This window comes from Equus przewalskii, chromosome 6, assembly GCF_037783145.1.
Source record: "Equus przewalskii isolate Varuska chromosome 6, EquPr2, whole genome shotgun sequence".
NCBI lineage: Eukaryota > Metazoa > Chordata > Mammalia > Perissodactyla > Equidae > Equus > Equus przewalskii.
Genome location: NC_091836.1, coordinates 53,087,401 through 53,106,857, shown reverse-complemented (window position 1 = coordinate 53,106,857; position 19,457 = coordinate 53,087,401). Strand labels below are relative to the sequence as shown.

The following is a 19,457-nucleotide window of genomic DNA, read 5'->3' as shown; positions in this document are numbered from 1 at the left end:
ACGTACCCCTCCTTGGACACCCCGTGGACATTGTCCATCTTTAATGTGGCAGCATTCTGGGACATCCTCTTAATAGATGTCTGTGCTGTGTGACCTGGTCACTAAATGCCTTTTCCCCTGGATGGGATCGCAAAGCTTACTTGGTGCCCAGCTGTTAGGTGGCACTGTCATGAAATCAGCATTGCTGATTTTAAAGGGGAAATATTTTGAGAGCTTCGTTTTGTTCTGTGCCAGGCAGCTTTTTGGCTCCCTCCCCGCCTCATCATATCAGTCAGGGCCATGGGTTAAACTGTTTTCATGGCCCTTAGAATTGAATTCGCTCTTCCCCAAGTTTTCCCTTCCTGCTCTTAAGTGTCCCGGTGGGACAGAGGAAAAGTTTCTATTGTTCTTCCTTGTGACCGTGCTTATTTTTAAGTGGAGACATGTGGAACAAATGGCTGCTGTGAGCACTGAAGAGTTGCTGGATTAAAAAAAGTCAGTGTAATAGGGAATTTGAATTGGAGATGCCAAACCAGGTTGGGAAGTGATTCACTTCCTCACAGCTTCCTCATTTTCATCACCTAACAGACAGCAGGATACACATCTTCAAGCGTTTGACTGTAAGAATTGGGCAACAGCTTAAGATTTCTGTGAGCAACTGGTGGTCTTGGGAATTTTAAACTTAAATAGTGTTGTGCAGCGGTACCGAGGTGTCCTGTGGATGAAGAAAGCTCTGGCCTAACAGGGAGCCGGCAGCCTCGAGGTGCGGCGGCTGCGGCGGGGCAGGACTGGCCGCCCCAGCAGTGAGTAAAGTAAACATGGAGCGCACTGGGAGGAAGAAAGGAAGGTCAGGGATCTAGGTTACTCTCAGTCAATCCCAAGTTTAGCAGCAGTCAGTCCATCGTGTGTAACCAAAGATTTCTTTAAGTGCTTAATCCTGTTTTTAGTTAATGTATCACTTTAACTGAATTCCAGATTCCAGCTGACAGAAAACAGGCCTGCAAGGCACAAACGTGTAGTCCAGTAGAAAGTCTCCTTTGGCTCTTGGAAATAATCTACATTGTGGGTCTGTGGAGCAGAACTTTATTTTCAATTTAAGTAAAAATCCCTACCCAGTCTCCTTGGCTCCTTCCTATTTTCCTTTGTTGGAAATTCAGCCTGTGTTTTGGAAAGGCCTGTTGGGCTAAAGCGTTCCTATCTGTGGGGGCTCGGGTTGAGCCCCAGCAGTGCAGCCCACCTAGCTTATTTGGTGGTTTTCGGTCTAGTTAGAGGGGCAGTCCTCTTCTGCTGTTGTCATGGCATTAGAGCAAAAATGGGCTCGGCCATTTCCTAACTTGTCCGTAAATCAGGCAGTCCTCGTGTAGAGGAATTATTTTGCCATGTGTCAAGTTGTCTGCATCTTACAGAAACAAGCCTTCCCGGTTCAAGTGTGCATTTATTCCATGCGCCCCTCCGTCAGAGAGGCCGCCTGGGAGGGGACGATCAGGAGGTGAAACGTGTGGTAACATGCCATGCTTTTGAGCCCCTCCCCCCTTTAAAAAAATTGTAGGCCTCTTCACATATGCGTTCTCTTCAGTGGAGCTTTGGCCTCTGTACTTCTGCCTATTTGTCCATTTCAGACCGGAGCAGTAAATGAGAACACAGAAGCAGATACTCTTTGTGAGGAAAATATGTGCGGGAGTGTTACCATCAAAGTAGCCCCAGAGGACGGCCTGAATTCTTTTTGGGTTGCCCATCCTCTTGTCCTCGTGATGTGTTTTATTCTTGAGGCACTATTTTTAATAATGCACCTAAATGTTGGTTCAGAGTGGTTTCTGGGAGCATTTGAAAATAAAGGTAGGTAACAACATGGCATTAGAGTTTTCAAAGTCTTACTGGTTTTTTCATGTAGATATTTTGATGTTCGAGGCTGCAGTAGAGCTTGTCTCAGCTGCCTCCTCTGGGGATTCCGTCTGTGTGGAGGAGGGAGTGGAGCAGGAGTGTGTTTCATTCATTGCTACAGATTCCATTTCTGTGGGACTGTTGCTCCTGCCTGTTCGTCGACCACCCTCCCAGTTCGGACTGGGATCTGCTCTGGTTTATTTGCTCTTTTAAACTTCATTTCGTTGAATGTGACCAGATTCTGCACACTTGGCAAATTTAGCCCGCAAAGTTTGGTCGACACTTGTACTGACTGTGCTAAACAGGTCTGTGCTTTAATATTGTACGACTAAAAGAGGTGGTCTTTGCAGGCTTCAGGACCGTCTTCCCGGAGGGAGTGCGAGTTAGCAACTATTGCAGATCCTGTGACTGATTAGCTTACGGCTCTGAACTGATCGGTCTCAGGGTGGGGGTCCGGGTTTCATGAATTCTTGAGGAGCATGGTTATTATTGAGCCTCGGGAGCAGCACTGCTGCCAGCCTCCGTGACCGCCGAACCTGCCGCTCCACTGATAGGATGGAAGGTTTTTGTAATGTAATTTGTTTACTAAACCACTGTACCATTTGGGGGAAAAAAGGGACACTTTAAGCAAAGTTTTGGTGCAGAAGGTTGAAGTTGGATGTCTGCCATCACTAGAATGTTAAGTGGAAAAAGTCCTAATTTCTAAACCTGGCTTTTTGTTAAAATGGTTATGACCATGGAAAAAAGTTTGGTTTGGACTTGCTTGGTTTCTAGCCCGCAATGACAGCTTTTTGATAAAGTGCCTTTATGGACACAGATTAGAAACTCTCCAAATGCAACAGATTTGAATTCTGACAACATAGTTACAGCTGTCTTGAGTTAGATACTGTGATTCTTTCATTTATTTTTAAGGTTATTAGGTGGTAGTCAGCTTGTAGGAAGTAAACGTGGCCTCTCTCTTCACTTGTCCTGACACTGCTTGGCATTTTCATCAAAGTGGAGACAAGGGCTGTTGGTCCTCAGATGGCTGCTGCTGTTGAAATAAATGGCTTTTAACATGGCCTCAGGAAGGGCCACACCTTATTTGGAATTACTTTACTTTGGTAAGAGTAAAATAAAGCCAATTGGTACGACTGTCCTTTGGCAGTGATCACTTTTCAGTTTGCCCCACAGGAGTGCACGCTCCAACAGTTTAATAGACCAGTCCCTCCCGTTCCCTTTCTTCATTCCTTTGCACTGATTCTCTCTCCCCTCTGTTTTGTGCAAAGTGCTGGTTTGGTTCTGTAGCATTCCAGGAAAGGACAAGGGAGGTGAGGCTGTGGACGTACACTTTGAACACTTGGCCTTCTTGCCTTCAGCTGCCATGCAGATATGTTACTAATAAATATGCCTTTCAGATTGTTAATTTTATTTAACAAATTATTTTACTTTATTTTGCACTTAAATCACTCTTTGCCATATAAATTTAAAAATCTTCATAATTTAATATCCTTTGAACAAAGGAATTAGAATAGGCAGGACTTGGTGAGGCCGTTAAGAGGGTGGTTTTTACCCTTAAACTGCTAAACCAAACTTGAAAACTGATTTGGAGAAGGCTTTACCATCATAAAATAATCCTTGGGGAGAAAAAGAGATTTCTGGAACAAAAAGCCATTTCTTGACTTTGGAAAGCCTGCTTAGAGGTTGTTTTCTCCAGGTTAACAGCTTATGTTTTTGTTCGCTGTGTGCCATCTTCAAGTTCAGCAGCCATTTTGGTGGTCGTCTTGGTGGGTTCGAACATCGGTCATGGTGGTCATGAACTGGCAATCCAAACCTGGAGGAAACCCTGCGGAATCTTTTGAAATGCTTTGTTTTTCCTCACCTTTGTGTAGATTGGAAACTTGTGAGTCTGCTTAATTGTTGAGATGCAAACTGAGCTGTCAGTTTGCTTTTATCCGAGTCCTTGAATGGGGAGGCGGAGAAAGTAGCAGTAGTGAGGCCTGGCTGAGGTCACTGAAGAGGAGCCAGGTGCTGCTCTGGTTTTGTGATCGAGTATGCAAACCTCCTGCTTCTGACAGTTGCTGAGCCCAGTGCTGCGTGCAGGACTAGCTGCAGATTTTGTGGGACCCAGTGCAAAATGAAAACATGGGCCCCTTGTTAAAAGATAAGAATTTCAAGATGACAGCAACAGAGCATTAAACCAAGGCACAGCCCTCCTGAGCGCAGGGCCCTGTGCGATTGTGCAGGTTGCCCACCCGCGTAGCCGGCCACACCGTCTGTGCACCCTTGCGCCTGTCCAGCTACATGGTCCTGTATTTGGCACTTGCGCTCGGTTCAGTGGCGCTGCAATTTGTGTGCTGTTGACCTGTTTTCACCAGTAAGAGTGTGTGTGTAAAACTGTTTTCCTCCCTTCCCCAAAAAAGGGAACCACGCAGACTTCTTTCCTGTAGATTTGGATTGCCAGGAGTCATGAGTGAGGATTCCAGGTAGGGACATGGATCTGGACATCTGTGGAAATAGCTTGTTTGTGGTGGGAGGAAAATCAAGGACATATTGTTAAAGAGCTGCACCTCCTTTTACTGCACACCTGTAATGCCTAGTGCGGTGGTTTAGAGAATATGGAGTGTTTCTGGGCTTTCTTATAAGGCAGAGGCTCCATACAAGGTTGCTGATGATTGTTCTAAATTCCCATTGTTTTCTTGGCTTTTCTCCCTTGGTTTATGTGTCGTCTGGAAACTGATTTGTAGTTGGTGAGGTAACATACGTGGAGCTCTTAATGGACGCTGAAGGAAAGTCAAGGGTAAGTGTCTGAGAGAATTTCTTCTGTGGATTTACTACATGAAAAATGTAACTGTATGGTGGCGTGGAATCGAATGAAATCAGGAAGGCAGTGAGTGCTCACGTTACAGTAGCCATGTTTGATTTTGCCAAACATTTGAGTGGGGTGGGCGGGGATTTGCACACGGGAGTCCCGCTTTTCCAAATGGCTGGCCAAAGAGCTTTTTGGTATTCTGTTTGGATGCCCATTTTGGGTACCTGGGGACCAATAGCAGCATTGTCTCTTTGTTAACAGAGGAATTGGCTGTGTGTGAATTATGCATGGAATTTTAGCGGTGGTATATTAATGTAAAACGTGTGTTTTTGTCTAGAAAATGTCACTCTTGGTTGTTTGCTGAATTTGAAAGTTGTGTGAACCAAAGATTCCGAAAAGTTGCCTTTGTGCCAGTAAATTGTAAAACAAATATTAAAACTTGAATGTTTAAAATTGGCCTAGTTTAATGAGAAAATAAACTATTTTCTGTCGTGCAATAGAATGGCTTAGACTAATCCAAAGGATGAGCTTAATTCATGGAAGGGATGGATTTAGAGGAGTATGGTAAGGCATTGACTGAGGAGAGGGAAGCAGATCTAAAGTTGGTGTGATTTCTTGGAGAACCTGAATTTGGGTCTGCTCATTGTAACTTCAGCAGCTCTAGTGTAGTGCTGGTTACGCGCAGGAGCAGGAGAAAACCCGGAGCCCAGCTTTTCAGAAGGAGGGCTAGGCCAGACGCTGCTGTCAGCTGCCCCTTAGAAGGATTAAGGCAAAAAACAAAACTGACTTTGTTACATAAATCATATTTTTCATTGATAACTGTCGTTGATATTGACGGTTTTGTCTTTTCTTTTTTCCCCCTCTCCTTGCTCTTCTGGCTGGTCTGTGGCTTCTCCCACAGGGATGTGCGTAAGTATTGTCTAGTTACTTATTGGCAATTGAGCCTTCTGAGTCGTGGGACTGCTTTCACTCATTTCCTTTTGACTCTTCATAGCGTTGTTGAATTCAAGATGGAAGAGAGCATGAAAAAAGCTGCCGAAGTTCTAAACAAGCATAGTCTGAGTGGAAGACCACTGAAAGTCAAAGAAGTAAGCTCTTGAGACCTGTGGATTCTGTGTGTGGTTGTCGAGTTGTTCCTGTTCGGAGTTAGGAAAGGACAAAAAGAGCCCTTGCCTCCGTTTTCGGAGCAGACCAGCCTGTTCGTGCAGAGGGTCGGTCCCAGGCTGCAGCAGGCCCTCCTGTAAGAGCTCTGAGGAGGGGCTGAGCGCGCCCCGGGTGACTGCTGGCCGCCTGCCCGACGCCTGTGATTTGTCCTAGACTGGCCTGCCTTGTTTGCTCGGGGCGCGCAGGCTGCGCCCAGGCTTTCCTTTGGCTTTCTAAAGGGATTTTGCACCCACAGTTTCACCTAGTCTGCACCCTGTTCTTGGCCCACCTTTTTTCTTCTTTAAAGTGAGTTTGTCATGACTCAAATCCTCTTTCACATCTGATCCAAATCAAATATCTTCTCTTACTCAAGGAGGACGGAGGTTTTTTGTTGATTCAGTTCCTCCTTGACTTATTTTCACCTCTTCTTGGAGGAAGATGAGTACATTCGGAGCTCAGAGAGGAAAGCGTGGTAGAGCTTAAGGTCTCTTGTGTGTCGAAGGTGATACACAAAAGGGCAAAGAGTTCAAGAATAGTGTCAATACGAGAACTTGACAAACATGTCCAGACTTGACTCGTGAGTCAGACGCCTGACTAACTTGAAGGATGGAGTACCTTGGTGATGTCGAACTGTGTTTCCAAACGTTTGGAAAAATCACTGATGGGGCTAGCAGAGATGTCAAAACTTCATTGAATCAGTGAGATTCAACTGTCCCAAGCCTGTGAAGATCTTGTTTCAGTCTGGAAGTTCTGTATTATGTCAACTAATCATGTCACTTGACCCCCTTTTTTGTTTTTTACTTAGTTCAATTTAGAGCTAAATTTTATACCCTTTCTTTCTTGCTCATTCCTTTGGCTGGAATTCTTCCTAGCTTGGTGGTTTAGTTTATTTGAATTTCTTGTTATGTGAGAAATGCTTTCCAAACAGCCTCTCAATCTCTGCGGTTTTGGGAATATGACTTATTGTGCCAGCGTGGTTTTAGTTGTCACTGGGTCAGTTCAATGTAACACTTTTGTGCTTGTTTTAGGATCCCGATGGTGAACATGCCAGGAGAGCGATGCAAAAGGTGATGGCTACGACTGGTGGGATGGGTATGGGACCAGGTGGCCCAGGAATGATTAATATCCCACCCAGTATCCTAAATAATCCTAACATCCCAAATGAGATTATCCATGCATTACAGGCTGGAAGACTTGGAAGCACAGTATTTGTAGCAAATGTAAGTACCCGGAAACATTGGTGGAAGTAGGAAATCAGAACTTTGTGAAACACTCTTGTCAATATGTTCTAAAAGTAGTTCTTGACATTTGAGAAGAAAAACTTAAAAGAGGGTTATGTTATCTTCTTGATCTATTTAAAAATTCAGCCTTGGGGATGGACTGTGGCCCCATTGGGGCCCTGTTTACTGAGTTTTTCTGGTGTTTACAAAAGTGGCAGCTGACTCAGCATTCTCTGGGGGGTTTTAGGTGCAGAGTAAGAAAGTGTATGAGCAGAGGTTGTATATTGATACTTTCCTCTTTTTGTTGTGTCTGGGATGAATGGCAATACCTTTGTCATTTGCAAGGGGAAATAGTTTTAGAAGAAGGTGGGTTGGGAACAATGATGGTAAACCTTAGCAGGGGAACAAATTTTTTTTTAATGTTCACGAAATAAGCACTAATTTGGAAAGTATGAGGTGACTGAAACTGTTCTTTCAGAGAAAAGAGACAGTAAACAGCAGTGAAGGCCAGGCTTCATAATCCTGTTTGAAAAACTGCACTGCAGTTGTTAAGTGTTTGTGATACTGTTTTTGTGTTTCCAACCAGAGCATGTCGTGTGCATGTAGTTAAGATGTTGTTTTTCTTAAGATGTCTACGTTGAGATTTTCCTCCCCTTTCTCTTGATTAGCTGGATTATAAAGTTGGCTGGAAGAAACTGAAGGAAGTTTTTAGTATGGCTGGTGTGGTGGTCCGAGCAGACATTCTTGAGGATAAAGATGGAAAAAGTCGTGGAATAGGCACTGTTACTTTTGAACAGTCCATTGAAGCTGTGCAAGCTATATGTATCCTTTTCCCAGAATTCAACTCTTGGTGAACAGTTTGGCCTAAATGTTGTGTTAGTCATCATAGGTTTGTGTGGGGAAGTGGTAACTTTGTGTTTTAAAAGTTCCTAAGTGACTGGGGAATGCAGTACTGTGGAATTTGGAAGTTCTCTGGGATGGAATTGATTCAGTAGCAGGTAAATAAAATAGAAGGGATGGTTTGAAAATAGGCACATGCCCATGAGTGGTCTTTTCCAGTGTTTTCTTTGTAGAGGAGTCTGACTGGAAAGAGGAAGTCCAAAGAATGTGCCACTGGGGAGAAATTCAGTGTTACTTCATGCATGAGTCCTTCCAGGACTTAGGAATTGGCACCATTCTGGGAGAAGCACTTCTCTCTGACCCTAGGCTGCTTCCCCCAGAGTCACATCTTTACTCACAGTGGAGAAGACCACGTGTGAACAGTCCCTGAACTCAGACAGGACTCTCGCTGAGTGTCTCACCTTACCCAGATAACATGGTGCTTCCACAGTGGTCGGGTGGCTGCCGTTGGGCGCACACACAGACTGACACCAGTACTTAAGGGGTAGTTGGTGAGAAGAGTAAGATTACTTGAATGACCCTCCACACCTGAGGAGTAAGCTGAGGTTTACATTTTTACCCCCTTGAGCTTTATTTATTGTTCCTTTTATGCTTCCTGTAGAAACAAATACTTGAAAACATAATGACAAATCTCAATTTCTCCAAAATTCACCACTTAGTGGACTGTTAGCGGTTGGACTATTTTTCTCTTATGTATTTCTCTTCTGCTGTGCGTGTTTTTAGAATTGCAAGAAACAGCCTTAATTGTAATGTCAGCTATGTTTAATGGTCAGCTGCTGTTTGATAGACCTATGCACGTGAAAATGGTGAGTTAATGGGACCTCCTTCTCCATAACATACTCAAATGAGTCTAGCAAAAATAGAGGATTATTAAGAGTGTACACATAGCCACTATACTCTATGGATCCAGCTAAGTTAAATAGGGTCAGTATCTTGAGCAAATTCATGACAGAAATAACTTTCTGCTCACTCAGCTTTTCAGATATTTTTCCTTTGCATAGTCGGCTGTTATTGGCCTGGTCAGGTCAGTTGAATATCCTGCTTGAGCAAGTGATCGGTTTCGAAGAAGGCTTATGTACATGGGTTTCCCGCTTTCAGAGTCTTGCGCTCTGCTGTTTGTTAGCGTCGTATCTACTGTGAACATCAAGTCTTTGATTCAGACACTCCTTAAAGTTCTGCGGAAGCTCTTCACTGTAAACTCCAGCCCTGCCGTGCTGAGGGCGATCTAGTTAGGACTCAAATTGGTGAAGAAAAGGAGCTGTAGAGGAATTTTTTAGTTGCTTTAAACATTCAGTTGAGTTTTTGGAATACATAATTGCTTCGCATGACTCAAAAGTCAAAAAGCATGAAAAAGCTAGTGTGAGAGTCCTGCTCTCGTTTTGTGTCCGGGTCCCCCATCCCCACAGTAACGTGAACGGGAGTTTCATCCTTCCCCCTTTACAAAAGGCAGCAAGCGCTCTCCCACAGCCTTTTCCCGCCTGCGTGTTGTGCCCCGGCGGGGTGTCTCATAATATATCTAGCCAGGCCTCTGTGGGTGGGAGTTGTTTCCGTCTTTTGCTGTTGCAAACAGTGCTGTGAGGAATACTGAGATGTGTTCGCTTTCTCTTTCAGGATGAGAGGGCCCTACCAAAGGGAGACTTTTTCCCTCCTGAGCGTCCACAACAACTTCCCCGTAAGTGTCTCAATTATTATGGCTGAAATTTTGAATTTGATATGTACTAACCAGAAACCTACACTTACCCTTGAATTTGTGCCATGTTGTTCTGCAGTTCTCTTGCCCGTTCTTGAGGAAAGGGTGGGTTTTTCCCCCTATAGATTTTTTGGGGTGGAAAGGAGCAGAGAGATTCCATGGAGGAAGGATTGTTAGGATTACTCGTGGTCAGGCAGGCTGCCCAGGAGGGAGTTGGGCATCTTGCAAGCCTCCTGGGAACGAGAGAAAGGAGGAACGAGAAACTGCAAGGGGATCAAAGCCAGGCTGCCCCTGGGTTACGAGGAGACTGGTTATTACCACGTGGCCCAGCACTTCCCCTCCTCCGTCTACTCCAGGGGAGCTGCAAACTTAGGTCCACACAGAAAGCTGTGCCTGGATACTCATAGCGGCATGATTGCAGCTGATGAGTGGATCGATGAAATGTGGTAAATCCACGCGCTAGGATCTCACCCAGCCTTAGAACGGAGTGGAGTCCTGGTGCGCGCCGCAGCGTGGGCGAGCCTTGATTCCATTTGTAGGAAGCGTCGCAGTAGGCGAATCTGCGCACGGTGGATTAGTAGTTGCCAGGGGCTGGGGCGGGGTGGGGCTAAGTGGAGAGTGACTGCTAATGGGGGTGGCGGTTCTTTTGGGGGTACTGAAAATGTTCTGGAATTGGATGGGGATGGTTGCGTAACTCTGAATATACTAAAAGTCACTGAGCTGTAACTTTCAGTAGGTGAGTTTTATGCTGTGTGAAGTACAGCAGTCAGAGTTTTGGAGAGGGTTATTTGCAAGGTCAAGTGAAAATCTGTCGTGTGACAGGAAAGGCTAGTGGATTGGTCACCACATAGCTGGAAGTGGCACATATTAGTGACGTCCTAGGCGCCCCATCTGGCAAGACCATGGGGGTGAGCTGAGCCTGAGCACAGGCAGCGGTGGGAGTGAGGTCGCAGCAGCGTGAGACTTGGGGAATCAGCGGTGCCTGTGGGGCTATCCTATAGAAGGAAGACTGGGTGGTGGGTGGGTGGGGGTGGGACCCGCTCCTGCTGTGCTAGGGAGGCCTTCCACCAGGTGAGGGGGCGCCTCTGGTCTGGAGCAGTGACTCAAGCCGAGGGTGCAGCCGTCAGAGATGGAACCGAATGGGAGCCTAGACTAGAACACTGACAACTCTTGAGTGCCTTTGCAGTGCAGGATTATAGAGGGGGATTTTGAGGGGGAGGTCCATGACTCATCTGGTGGAAGTTAACAGTGTGACCGCATTCCTTTGTCGTAGGCAGTGTGCTTACTTGCTCTGAGCGCCCAGGATCGGCGTGCTGGCTCTTGTTGGCTTTCTTGCTTAGAGGAGGGCAGGTCGGGGCTGCTTGGCAACCTTGGCCGGCTCCCACTGGGCCCCAGGGAGCCCGTTAGACGTGGCTTTTGGTCTCCTGGCACATCTCAGAGGGCTGACGTTTCAGTCTTCAGTGCTTTGGGGAGTGAGTAACCTTGGTGATCTCTTGCTGCTGTTTCTATGCAGTTTAAAAACAGGGATGTTAATCAGGTTAAATACCTGGGAACTTGTGTCGAGCTTTTTTTGATGAACTTCATTCCCATTTTCAAAAATCTCGGCTGGTCCTGGTTGAAGCCTCAGACCGTGGTCACCCATAGCACTGCAAGTGTCGTAACACTGTCAGGCCTTGTTGGCTGTTGTGAGCCCCGTCTGTGTCCTTGCGCCCTGTTTGTTTGTGGAACCTGGGGTTGAGGGTGGGCTGGGTTCGCAGCGATCCACGGGTCAGGAGGCTTTCTGGGTAGAAGACAGGTTCTTCGAACACACTGGCTCCATTGTTACTCTGCCTGCAGCAGAGTCAGAGACTAGTGTGTGCCCAGTGCGTTAGTTGGCTGGCTTACAACATGGTTTCTTCATGAGAAAAGTCCTTTGGGCTACCAGGATGGGAGGTGGGGCTGGTCATATTTGTGCTGCTTGCCTCCTGAGGTCCTGAATTGCCCTTTTTTTTTTTTTCCGTTTTTCTCCCCAAAGCCCCCCCGGTACATAGTTGTATATTCTTCGTTGTGGGTCCTTCTAGTTGTGAATTGCCCTTTTTGATCCAGCATTTCTCAGTTCACGATTCAGGGCAGCAAACAGGTGCTCACCGATTCTTACTGGGTGAACTAAGAACTTACTGGTTCAGAGTTCTTCGCTGTAACTTTGCAGCGGACTGACTTGTAGTTCCACTGTTGTATACCTATCACCAACTCCAATCTGTAATCGCATATAAAAGCTGATGCCTTAAAGGGGGGAGCTTCCAGATGGACCAGTGTTGAATTGTGCATTAGTCCTGGGTTTGCTGGTGGAGGTGGGTGGGAGGGATGGAGTGTGACAGCTACAACACAGTAAACAAAGGCTTTTTGCCTTGAGGGTCACGGTTTTCTAAGTAAGTGGCATCTAGACTTGTGACTTTCTCCTTTCCTTGCAGATGGCCTTGGTGGTATTGGCATGGGGTTAGGACCGGGAGGGCAGCCTATCGATGCCAATCACCTGAACAAAGGCATTGGAATGGGAAACATAGGACCCGCAGGTGAGAAGTACTGTGCACCTTGATTGGGGATTTCTGGGGAAGTTCAAATTATTAAAGTTAATTATTGGGATAATTGGACATTGAGTAGTTCGAATGGAATAAAGCTTTAATTGGGACAAAATGCCCTCCTTATTCGTCTCTGATTCATTTTGATAAAGGAAGTATTTTTGTATTTTTACTGAATTGAACCTTTTTTCTCAAGCCATTATACCTTTGCGTATTATCCTTGCATGACCTGCTGAGCTGAGGTAGTTAAGCCATTTGATAAAAGGAGCCAGAGTTGGTCTTGCTCAAGGTCACACTGTCAGTTAGTGACAGAGACTGTAGGTCTCCTGACCATGGGACCACAGCACTGCCACCGTCTATCACCCAGACCCCTTGGGCTCTCGCCTGGTGTTGACACGGCTTCTAGAGGCAGGGGCGTTGATGGGTGCACAAAGGCACAGAGGGGCTCACTGCGTGACAGCATAGCCGTCACAGGCCACGAGGACCAGTGATGCACAGGGTGATCTTTGTTCACGAAGACAAGAACTGGCCAAGAAACGAAAGCTTTGACGAGTACAGTGAACTGTAAACTTGACTGTTGAGTGTTTTCATTTCTGTGCAATGAGGCGTTTATATAGTGTTAAGAAATATTTCGTTGTTATGACCTCAGACTTAGGTCTTTCTTTCTTGAAATCCTTTGACTTGCAAGCTGGATGCCCTCGACCCTACTGGTGTTGGTTCTCCCTATCCTTTGTCTCCCTCCCGGATTCAACTCTGGGGCTGACCGCAGTGTCCTGGGCTGTCACACCTCCAGTGGCTCTACCTGGCTGACTGCCACAGCCCCCTGACTAACACCTAGTGAGGGGGAGAGAAGCCTCAGTCTTTTTAAGAACTGCTTTTTATTTAGTGGATTTTACCTTTAAAGGGGATTTTTAAATCCACTTCTCTTCCCTAAAATAAGCTTTAAAAAGTGAATGTTCCCTAGTCTGTACCTGATAATTATATTTTATGTTTAAAAGTGTTTAACTTGGCCATTTAATAAAACTGTATGGACCCTACAGAATTTTGAGTCACTTGGTGATTATTTTGTTAAAGGCTCAGTTTTCTTGAAATGTGGTGGTTTGACAGTTGAAATGGTAGAGCCCCTCCCCCCCTTTTTTCCTTGACGATTAAAATAATTCGTAATCGGATATTTTTTGTTCATTTGCTATTTTCGAATTTCTTGTGTTTTTTAAGTTCAAACGTTACTGCTTTGAGATAATTTTAGTTTGCATTGACTTTTTCTTTTTAAGGAATGGGAATGGAAGGCATAGGATTTGGAATAAATAAAATGGGAGGTAAGAAATTTAAAATGAAGTACAAATGTAATCACTTAGGTATGGTTTCTATCTTTTTTTCTCTTTCTTTTCTCTAAAGCTTGCATGAAATTCTCACTTTGGTTTCCAAAAAATTTGATTCTAGAAATTACTTTACCTGTCGCACCTTCCAGTGGGTGTCTTGGCTTTCGGTTCTGGCTTTCTCACTAACCAGCTCTGTGACCTTGGGCAAACCTCTCCATCTCTCTGGGCCTCTCTGCTTGTCTGTTCATTCAGGGGGTTGGATCAGGTCACCTTTTTAAAGATGGTGATTTTTAAGCAAGGGCACTATGTTTTTTTATTTTTCCAAAAGCCCTTAAACTTGGTAAGTAATACGGTCCTGGCAGGAAATGCCCAAGGAGAAACTTGAGAAAACATTTTTCTTTTCCTGCCGAGTCTGAGCCATCCTGTTGGGATGGTGCTGAAGTGCAGATGTCTCTTTCAGGCATGGAGGGACCCTTTGGTGGTGGTATGGAAAACATGGGTCGATTTGGATCTGGGATGAACATGGGCAGAATAAACGGTAAGACTTGTGTTTCCTGCCTGCTCACACTTACCCTTTGCTGACTGTTGGCTCTCGGGTGACCCATGTTTAATAAATGAGTTCCCCTTTTCACATGATTCCAAAATGATTTCTGATTTCCATGAATCGGATGTCTTTGAATTGTCTTAAATATTAGCAAAATTCTAAGTTTGTATTTCAGAAGCTAGACTTCAACAGAAGGTGTTAATTCTCTTAGTCACTAAACTCTTAAGATGTCCTTTGTTCCGAATTTCCCCAGTGATTGTCCAGTACAGTTTTTCAAGCTTTCTTAGTGCCTCCAGCACCAGCAAGCATCATGTAGACATCTGTGGTTATGTCTTGCACACTTTAAAATGGTCTCCAAGTGTAAGGGATTCGTTTCTCTGAAGTTTTGATCAAGGTCATGCCTCCCCTGGAGTACTGGGTTCAGTGAGTTCTTGATCATCTGCTGTGGTGACCCTGAGTTGTGAGCGGAGGCGCTGATGTCTTTTAGCATTTACATAATGCCAATTTTGGTGTACTGCCCTTCAAATCTTACAGCCCTCCCAGCCTCTTAACAGCAATGCAATGATAATAGGAATTATAATAACAGGGTGTTATTTCATTTAGTCCTTGCAAGAACCACATGACGTGTAGGTACTGTTATCCCCATTTCAGTGGAAACTGAGGCCCAGAGAGTGACTTGCCTAAGGTCCCATGGCTAGTGATGGTGTGGGATGTGGATCCAGGCCATCTGGCTCTTAACCACACTGCCATGTTGCCTTTAGAACTGCCTCCGGGATGGGCCTCAGCCCTCCCAAGCGGGGCTGTAGAGTGCGCCCTGTGCAACCTGCCATCTGTCGGAGGTCCTCCGCAGTTGGTGCTCTCTGCTCCCACCCATGGGACTGCTGCTTCCTTTATGCGCACGGGCTTCCCTGAGATGGGGAGTGAGTAAGGATTGGGCTCACATGCTGCTTTGCTGGTCTGTAGTAACATATAATGTGAAGAGAGTGTGGAGCAATCAAGGGCCTTGCTAGGAGAGACATTCACTGTCAGACTGGAAAGGAAGGTATTCCTGGGGACTAAAGTGCCTTTCTTTGTGGGGTGCCCTGTTCTGGACAGTGGTAGAAAGATGTGGGGAGGTCCTCACTGTTAATTACGGATGAAGGGACAAAAGTCTGTGTTGCACTGTGCTTGCATCTTGCCGGTGGCTCGGGTGTGCCTGGGTTTTTTAATCAAAGGTGAGAGGTGAAGTCTGGCTTGATCAAGTGCTTCCTCAGAACAGAGGAGCCATTAAGGAAGGCGATTGGGCTGCTGCTCTGAGGAGCAGAGTGATGGATTTAGAAGTGGGTGGAAATGGCGTGGGGGCCGTGCTGAGTGGTGTGGGTGAGGTCCTGGTGAGCTGGCGGGTGGGACGCAGCAGTTACGGTCCTGAGCCTGGTGAGGAAAGGGTCCGCGTGCTGGCTGTGCTGCAGAGCCGTGGTGGGGGCTCTGTTGTCACGCCGTGTTCTTAGGTGTTCTCAGATACGGGTGTCCAGGTGCTCCTGCTCCCTGCCCTGTGTAGAGCACAGGGCCTTCCTGACGCTAGAGCTGTGGTCTGAGATTGGTGTGGAGTCAGCTCCAGGGCCCTTGGGTGCCGGGTCCGAGGAAGGCTTCAGTTACTGGGAAAAAATGATAAAGATGTTTCCGATGGAATTTAATGTTTAGTTGATGGCTGTAATGCATCTGTTAGGGTCACAGGTGCTGCAAGAGGAAACTGGCTAGAAATCAGTCACCTTCTCAGGCCCAGTCAGTCGGCCAGAGAGGTCGTGTCTGGATAGAATGGATATAAAAATTTTTAATTAAAATATCATTTTAAATATTAAAATATTAGGCTCACCCCTTACCAGGCATGTGGCCTTGGTCAAGCTCCTCAGTCATGTGAGCCTCAGGTTCTTTGTAAAGGGGCAGTGGTGGTAGCAGGTGATACAGGTATGCGGGCTGGTTGTGAGGGTTCCATGGAATAGTAGCTCACGCAAGCCGTTGGCAGGGCAAGACTTGTGGGAAGTGGCCAGAGGTGGTCCCTGCTGCCCCCACAGCAGCTGGCTCTCTTGCAGCCCGCCCTCGTGGGTGCCCGTTGTGTGGCTGTGACGTGCGTTGTAAATCCATCCTTCTTATTCTTAATGAACTAAAGGTAGGTTGTTTCCAGGGATTTCACTTGAGGTGACCTTTTTTTTTTATTTGAGGATTACAGATGAATGATGGTTTCTTATAGAAAAACTAAACATGCTGACGTGGTGGTGGCTGTTGTGTCTCTGGGTTTTTGTTTTTAATGTCTAAAACATGATGGTATGCCCAGAAAGGCCTAGGGTAATATTTTTTTCCACAGAGATGGAGCGTGGCATGGGTGGAGGATTTGAGAGAGACTTTGCCAGAAAGGATATGAGAATGTCTCGAAGCTTTGGAGAGCCCCTTGGCAGAGGAATGGGTAAGAAGGCCCCTCAGGCCCCACGGGCAGGGCCCACGCCCAGGTGCAGGCTCACCCTGATGTCTCATGTTCTTTCTTAGGCAAAGTCTGCTGTTTTTCCTTAGGCTTTTAAAAAATTGTGTGTTTCCGAGACCTAGAGAAAATCTTTCGGTCCTTGAATTTTTTATTGGTGTCAGTAGCACCACTTTTCTTTGCATCTTTTCAGGTGGCTTCCTTTTTCGCATTGGTGTAAAGTGCTTGCTGGCTGTGGGAGTTGACGCTGCTGTGTCGCTGTGATACTGTGGCTCTGTAGTCGTGGTTCAGGTTGTCAAGGCCCTGCTAGGCGGGGCGCGAGTCTCCGCGGTCCTGGGCTCCGTGGTGCTCAGTTACCCAGGATGGTGCTCGCTGATGCCTTTGAGGGACGCCTCGGTGGGCTAGAAAAGCCCCCTGACGTCGAAGGCCTTGAGTGTTGGGCCTGTCTGAGTACAGGGAAATGCAAAGAGAGCTCAGCCTCTCTTTATGGGACACCTCTTTATGGGCTGGATGTGAGGATTTTAAGCTTTTGATGTGTAGCTTGTTTGAGTTGAGCTGTGTTAGAATTTATGAAGGCCCTAAGAGACTCATCCTTCAGCTCGTGAATGAGACAGGATTCTTAACTCTGCAGATCATCTCTGGGACTCCCGTCGTCTTTGTGTCATTTATGAAGATCAGGAATTACTAGAAACTGTGTCCCTCGGAGTCGATTCTGTTTGGTGGAGACTGGTTACACTTGTTCCCTGACCACAGTGAGGAAGCCGAATGCTTCTCTTGCATCTCACTTGGCTGGTAGTGAAGAGTTACCTTTTTCCTGTACTTGCTTGATTGGACTGTAGCTTTATTCTAGGTTCTTCAAAGCTCTAGAATTTGGAGTGGATTCATAATCTGTGACTAGGTCAGTTAAAAGCTTCTTGTTTTCTTGACTGGCTTTGTTTCTGTGTCTTGCAATGGTAGAGTCTTTTTTAAATACTTTAAAATTTGTCATTTGGCTTCAAATACCGGTTTGTGGATACCAGTGATGAGAGCAAGATGGCACGTGGCCGTGCTCCCATAGTTACTTTCTCCTGCTCTGAGCTTTCATCCTTTGCCACTCTGTGGTGCGCCTCACCTCTGTGATGAGGCCGTCAGCCTGGTCCCTGCTCCTGCAGTGGCATGAGAGGTAGATCTGGTGAGGTGGCTGCATGTGGCAACAGGAAGCTCGTCCCAACCTGGATAGACGCAGCATCTGAGGCCTTGCTATCTCCTGCTGCTCTGGCACTTTCTCTGTGCTGGAGACTGTGTCGACTGTTTATCCTGAGGCCTCCCAGAGTGACCATGGGCAAGAACAGAGGGCTTTGTTCTAGAAGTCCCTGCTGCTCCTTGTGATCAGACCCCAGTTAGTAAAAAGGTCTTTGTACCAACTAAAATATTTGTCGGTTTCAGAGTAGTTGCCGGGATTGGGTTTTCGGATTCACTTCTTGATCTTTCTGCTGTGTTGTTTACTTGACACTTGGATCGTTTTGGTGCTGCTTTGTGTGGTGCCTCCTTACTCAGTGTCCCTCTCTCCAGACAAGGCAGCGGATGTTTGCAGGGATCTAGATGGATACTGTGGTCCTTGACTTTGAAGGGCCTGGTGCAGCGGAGGAGCCGATGCTGAGGGTGGCTCAGGGCAGCAGCAGAGGTCCGTATGCAGGAGCGGCCTGGTGAGGGAGCTGTGGATTCCCGGGCCCCTGGCAGCCATGTGAGCGCCACACGAAGGTGATCATTTTCTCTGTGTGAAGACTGGGAAAAGCCCTGCTCTCCATGGCTGCTAGAAGCGTTGTGCGCCAAGACCGCTGGATCCGAGCAGGGGACGCGCCTTGTGCTGGAGGGGCTGGGGGCCTGCGAGGGTTCAGCGTAGGTAGAGGGTATACAGCAGCTGGAGAGGGTCTCCCTGGGGCACGAAGAACAGATTGAGGTCAAGCCACAGCAGGGAGGCCTGTGAGTGCCCGTGGGAAGAGTTCGGCTTTTCTTTCAAACCAGTGGCGGACGGCTGTGCAGGCTGTGGCAGGGAGTGGTTGGAGGAAAGTGCACCTCGGCTGGGCATGTGGAGCAGGGCCGCGGGCGTCCCGGAAGGATGAGCCCTGTGCTTGCCTGGGAGGGCCGTGCCTTCTTGGCGTCCATTCCCACCTCCTTCCTTTGGCAGGGAGTTGTCATACCAGACATGGCTGTGGGGTAGGGGTAACCTCCTCGTGGTCATGGTCGCAATACGAGGTGTGCTCTGGAACTGTTGTCCATGTTGCTGAGCACACTTCAGGACCAGAGAAGGGGTGCGTGGAACTTGCTTCTACAGAGTGAAACACTGAGAAGGAGCTTTCAAAGCCAGCACTAAGGATAGCATGAGACGAACTTGAAGGAGGTTTGGATGGCCCGTTGGCAGGCCAGCAGCAGCGTTTTCTGTTGGTGTGTGTATTGGGGTTTTTACTTTGCCGAGGCATTGTCTGGCACCTAGTCTCCATCACAGCGGCCCTTCCAGGCGGGGCCGGTGGGCTCCGCTGGCTGAAGTCTTGCCATGGCGGCTCGTTAATTCGGGCGTATTTCCAGTGCTGCGTGTGGTTGCTCCTGGTTTGCAGGGTTTCTGCTGTGAGTGTAGCTACAGCTGTCGTTTGCTGAAGGATATCCGTGAGGTGTGGAGTGGATCTGGGTGGGTGTGGGCTTCGGGCTGTGAGTACTGAGGGTCTGGACCAGCTGTAGAAAACTGTGCGACTGGCCCCGTTCTTGCTCTGACTCTCCAAGCTCAGTTCCTGGGTGCACACTGGCTCCCAGCTCTGCTGAGCGCTCTCCCGGAGGGCCCTCCCCCGGGCCTTGGACTCTGCAGCTCCAGGGGATCCCAGCAGCGCCACCAGTCATCCGGCCTCTTAAAGTTTCCAGGAAAATGATCCTGTCTGTCTGTCCGTTTCTCAACCCCTCCCCCTTTCCTCTATGTTTTATTTTGAAATTAGTAGTAGTCCTACTCTGG

General features: G+C 47.1%; 1 protein-coding gene across 26 annotated transcripts in view; it reads left to right on the top strand.

Annotated features, from left to right (window-relative positions):
* The window catches only part of HNRNPM (heterogeneous nuclear ribonucleoprotein M), a 359,069-nt gene that overhangs the window by 333,926 nt on the left and 5,686 nt on the right, over positions 1–19,457 (top strand). For 3 of the 26 annotated variants that reach the window (XM_070623840.1, XM_070623844.1, XM_070623841.1), the window contains exons 3-12: positions 4,587–4,643; positions 5,646–5,739; positions 6,823–6,861; positions 6,979–7,014; positions 7,683–7,836; positions 8,671–8,720; positions 9,526–9,586; positions 12,055–12,156; positions 13,434–13,478; positions 13,942–14,019. In XM_070623840.1, coding sequence (XP_070479941.1) covers positions 5,662–5,739; positions 6,823–6,861; positions 6,979–7,014; positions 7,683–7,836; positions 8,671–8,720; positions 9,526–9,586; positions 12,055–12,156; positions 13,434–13,478; positions 13,942–14,019 — 643 coding nt within the window. In that variant the 5' untranslated portion in view covers positions 4,587–4,643; positions 5,646–5,661. Of the gene's footprint in view, positions 1–4,586; positions 5,561–5,645; positions 5,740–6,822; positions 7,015–7,682; positions 7,837–8,670; positions 8,721–9,525; positions 9,587–12,054; positions 12,157–13,433; positions 13,479–13,941; positions 14,020–16,366; positions 16,466–19,457 lie in introns of those variants that run through there. The other 23 variants (XM_070623834.1, XM_070623829.1, XM_070623828.1 and 20 more) reach the window with 17 other exon arrangements.